This window comes from Anastrepha obliqua, chromosome 2, assembly GCF_027943255.1.
Source record: "Anastrepha obliqua isolate idAnaObli1 chromosome 2, idAnaObli1_1.0, whole genome shotgun sequence".
Lineage (NCBI taxonomy): Eukaryota > Metazoa > Arthropoda > Insecta > Diptera > Tephritidae > Anastrepha > Anastrepha obliqua.
The window spans coordinates 112566971-112571597 of record NC_072893.1 but is presented as its reverse complement, the minus strand read 5'-3'; the positions used below and the strand labels follow the sequence as shown (position 1 = coordinate 112571597).

Here is a 4627-nt window from a genome sequence, read left to right as displayed (position 1 = left end):
CTAAAGTCAAGTCGAAGCATGATGTGTTGATGCTATGTTTTTACTTTTATAAAATAAAGCAAGTGACTAGAAAAAAAAAGTTATAGAAAATCATAATTTTTTCGGGCCGCTGACTACTCTTCACCCCTTAATAATTAATCAGATAAGCTTGAAGAATAAATAAATAAATACAATAACAAATCAAAAGACTAAATAAAAACGATATGAATAAAAAATAAATATATTGACAAATGATAAATAAATATAATACGTTTTTTATCCGTTTATTTAAAAAAAATAATAATAATTACAACAAATTGTTCCACTTAAGGCACTGGCGTCCAAAGGCTTCGACTAAAAATAAATATAGCAAATATGCCAAAAAATCACTAATCATGTCCAAACATCCAGCCTATATGCTGATTCCATTTGTCCTGCTTTACCACAACAGACCAGTGCGCTCAGACACCACTTCATCCACTTCATCCACTTTATTGGTTATCGAACCAGAACATGAACCTGAATCTGAGCATGAACCTGAACTTGAGCTTGAACTTCAATCTGAACATGCACCTGAACTTGAACTTGAACCCGCACCTGATTATGTTATAACCACAAGCAAATGCTATGATGGTAATCGCGGCAAGTGCGAATGCAATGAAATATGGATTGATTGTGAACTGTATGGCAATGCGGGATCTGTGTACTATTACAACCATGTTGCTAAATCTATTTTCGAAATAGCGTGCACAGGGGAGTCGAGCGATATTAATTCACTTCTCGAGCACGTGCCAAGCGTAAATTTATATGATGAGACAACATTTAAACTCTACAACTGTTCGAGTATACCGGATATGCTGCGCCGTGAAAATATTATCTATGATGCGCACATAGCATTCGAGACGTTGATACCACCAGAGTTTTTCTGGGAATCCCACAACATGCAAAGGTTGGCTATAACCTATGGAAATGTCTTTAATACGCTGCCTTCCGAGCTTTTTCGTAAGCTCAATAATTTGAAATACTTACTTATACATATAGCAGGTTGCGGCGTCGGGAATATAAAACTTCCTACAGGTATCTTTGATAGCCTCGCAAATTTGCAATCGCTAAAATTGGCAGTAGTTCAACAACGCTTCCAACCTCCATGTTTTATGGAACTTACAAGCGAACATTTTCGGAACTTAAGCGCTTTGAGGATTCTTGATTTAGCTACAAATCATTTAAACACGCTGCACGTAGATATTTTCTCAACACTTGCGCAGTTGAACTACTTGAACTTGAGCCGAAATGAGTTGCATGAGCTGCCACCAAAATTATTAGTAGCTCAACGAAATCTTTTGGTGCTCGATCTCAGCAGCAATTTGTTGGAGTATTTACCAGCTGGCCTATTCGATACCACACATATTCTATGGCAACTGATACTGGCTAACAACTACCTGAGTAATCCTTCTAATATCATCGGAGGCATAAAGCCATTGCACTATTTATACAGACTAGACTTGGGCTATAACGACTTGGCGTCGCTCACGGGCGCTGGTCACTTCGGCAATGATACACTGCTGAGCAGCTTCGTACACACTGACGGCAGCAGCTTGTTAGAGTTAATCGAGAATCTAGATTTTATTTTTAACTTGCCTCAAATGGAAAAACAGGACCGTCGACACAATCTCACCTTGATCAATTTAAGCCACAATCAAATAACACAATTTGATATGGATTGGACTACTGCAAGCTACATAACATGCCCCTTCAAACTTGATTTGTCACACAATAATATTAGCCAGATCTATGCCTTATCGCCTCATATATTTAATGGGCACGCAGGCTGCCAAGAGTCAATTAAGTTGACGCACAATCCGCTAAAGTGCGACTGCAAATTAGCCTGGATACTCAAGAGCGACTACCTTTCCGATAGGGATGAATTGCAATGCGTAGCCACAAACCCTTCAAATCAGAATGGCTACTCACTTACGCCACCTCCAGCTGCTGAGCTCTGCAACTGGCAGCCAGCTTTTTGTCCCACGGCCTGTGTTTGTGTCAGACATACCGCAATGCTACACATCAACTGTGCGGCTGCAAAGATGCACGAAATTGCCAGATTACCGCGTCCAGAAGAGTTTGCGCTCAACTATTCAACGCTCGTCATTAGTTATAATGAGTTTAGAGAACTACCCGCGAACACATCCTTCGGCTACGGCAATGTAACGCAACTTAATGCCTCGCATAATCAAATCACTACCCTACTACCTTCCCGATTGCCGCCCAATTTGACTATGCTGGATGTGCGTTACAATCGCTTGGCGCGTTTGAGTGATCCCTTCCTGCTTGCATATCTCAATGAAAGTGAAAGTCTGCAGCAGCTATACCTTGCGGGGAATCCTTGGCAGTGTGACTGTGGTGCTGAGCAACTGCTGCGCGCTGTGCGCATTCATCGCACACGCATATGCGATGTGGAAAATTTGCGTTGCGCGAATCGTAGAAATGCCACACTCTTAAATGTCGTTTTCGCCGATATTTGCAAGACTGGCGCCCCAGCGCCAAGCACCAGTTTAATAAGTACATTTTCCATTGTCGCGCTCGCAGTTATTGTATTGCTCGCTCTCATTGCTGTCTACTACAAATACAAATTGCAGATACATGTCTGGTTGTATAGCCACAACCTTTTCTTGTGTTGCATCAATGAACGTGAACTGGACAAGGACAAGGCATTTGATGCCTTCATTTCATATGCTCATCGAGATGAGCACTTTGTCAACCATACGCTGCTGCCGCAACTCGAACAGGGCCATCCGCAATTCCGCGTCTGTACGCACGAACACAATTGGCTCGCTGGCGCTTATATACCCGAACAAATTATTGAGTCTGTTGCACAATCGTGCCGCACAATTATTGTGCTTTCGCAGCATTTTATGGAATCGGATTGGGGACGCATGGAGTTTCGCACGGCGCATCAATGCTCGTTGGATGAGGGGCGTGCGCGTATAATTATCATAAAATATGGTGAGATTTCCAATAGTGATTTATTGGATAGAGAGTTGAAGGCATATTTGGATATGAATACTTATCTGGACTGGCAAGATGCTAGGTTTTGGCAGAAATTACGGTATGCAATGCCACACAAGAAAGGTGAAGTCAGAAATGCAGGAATGCTTGAGTTGAAGAAGAGGGTTTATGTGATGGGGAAAGTTGAGATGAATCAGTTGCGTGGTGGACGGGATTAAGTTGACAATGAAGAGTTGGTACGATTCTCATTTTAGTTAAAGGAAAATATAAATACAAGAAAATATAATCAAAAAATGTAAACTTTTAAATGGAATTATATTTTGGAACCCATATAATCTTGTCATTGCCAAAGTGTGCAGCTCCTTGCAAATCCACGCTAAATAATAACTTTTTGAAACCTTCTACAGTGGCTAAATTTCTAATACTCTTACGACTTATGACTCTGGTCAATTTGTAAAATGTGGTTTCAAGAAAAATGCGTTTAACGTTTTCACTACGGCACGTATTGGACTGAGAGAGGCTGGGTCGAAACTCAAAATAGTAGTATGTATTTACACATATTTTTATATTAATATTTTGCGAAGTTAATTTTAAATATTTTGAAAATGTTTCCTTTTATTTTTGATTTTTTTAACATGATAGACCTTAGCAACCGGGCTGTTAGTTCTACCTTTTTGAAACTGGATAAAGAAGCAAAGCGAATGGGTCTGCTGGTGAACGTGGACAAAACGAAGTACCTCCTGTCATCAAACAAACAGTCGGCGCTCACGCGCATCGGCACTCACGTCACTGTTGACACTTATAATTTTGAGACTTCGTTTATCTAGGAACCAGCATTAACACCGATAACAATGTCAGGCTTCAAATACAACGGAAAATCTCTTTTGCCAACAAGTGCTACATTGGACTAAGTAGGCAAATGAACCATAAAGTCCTCTCTCGACAAACAAAACTAACTAACTATAAGTCTCTCATCATGTCCGTCTTATCGTATGACGCAGAAGCATGGACGATTACAATATCTGATGAGGCGTCCATTTGAATATTTGAGAGAAAGATTCTGCGTAAGATTTTTGAACCTTTGCTCGCTGTATGAGCTTAGACATGAGCGACGACATAGACATAGCGCAGCGAATAAAGATCCATCAGCTACGTTGACTGAGTCATGTCGCCCGAATGGATACAAATGCTTCGGCTCCGAAAGTATTCGATGCGGTACCAACTGGTGGTATGGTATTCATATACTATATACAAGTATGTATGTATTATGCGCTTTATGGAACAACATTGAGATACTCACCACAAAGAGGAGGAGGAGCTCGGCCAAACACCTAACGAAGCATACGCTCTAATTATATAGTTTTCCTAATTTAGACTTAAACTAATCTTAGTTATTAAAAAAAATTGGTTAGGACTATACTTACTTTCAATATTGCCTTTGAGAGTTCATAATAAAATTTAATGGCACATCCGTTTATGGTACATTTTAACCTAATAATTCTTATGCGTCTGGGAATTTGAGACCCTTATTTTTATAAAAAATATTGAGTTCCGATGGTGTTGATCAACAAAAATATTCGCCAGAACATTACAGCGCGGATCTGGTATAGACTTTTTTAAGTAAAATACCTTCCATTTACCA

General features: G+C 40.0%; 1 protein-coding gene across 1 annotated transcript; it reads left to right on the top strand.

Moving 5' to 3' along the window:
* Positions 1–374: 374 nt before the first annotated feature.
* Positions 375–3203, top strand: LOC129238355 (protein toll-like). Its single transcript, XM_054873382.1, has one exon. It carries the CDS (start codon positions 375–377, stop codon positions 3201–3203), a length of 2829 nt encoding a protein of 942 aa, XP_054729357.1.
* Positions 3204–4627: the final 1424 nt, after the last annotated feature.

Coding starts and splice junctions, on each gene's coding strand:
- LOC129238355 (XM_054873382.1), top strand. CDS start 375: ATGTCCAAACATCCAGCCTATATGCTGATTCCATTTGTCCTGCTTTAC.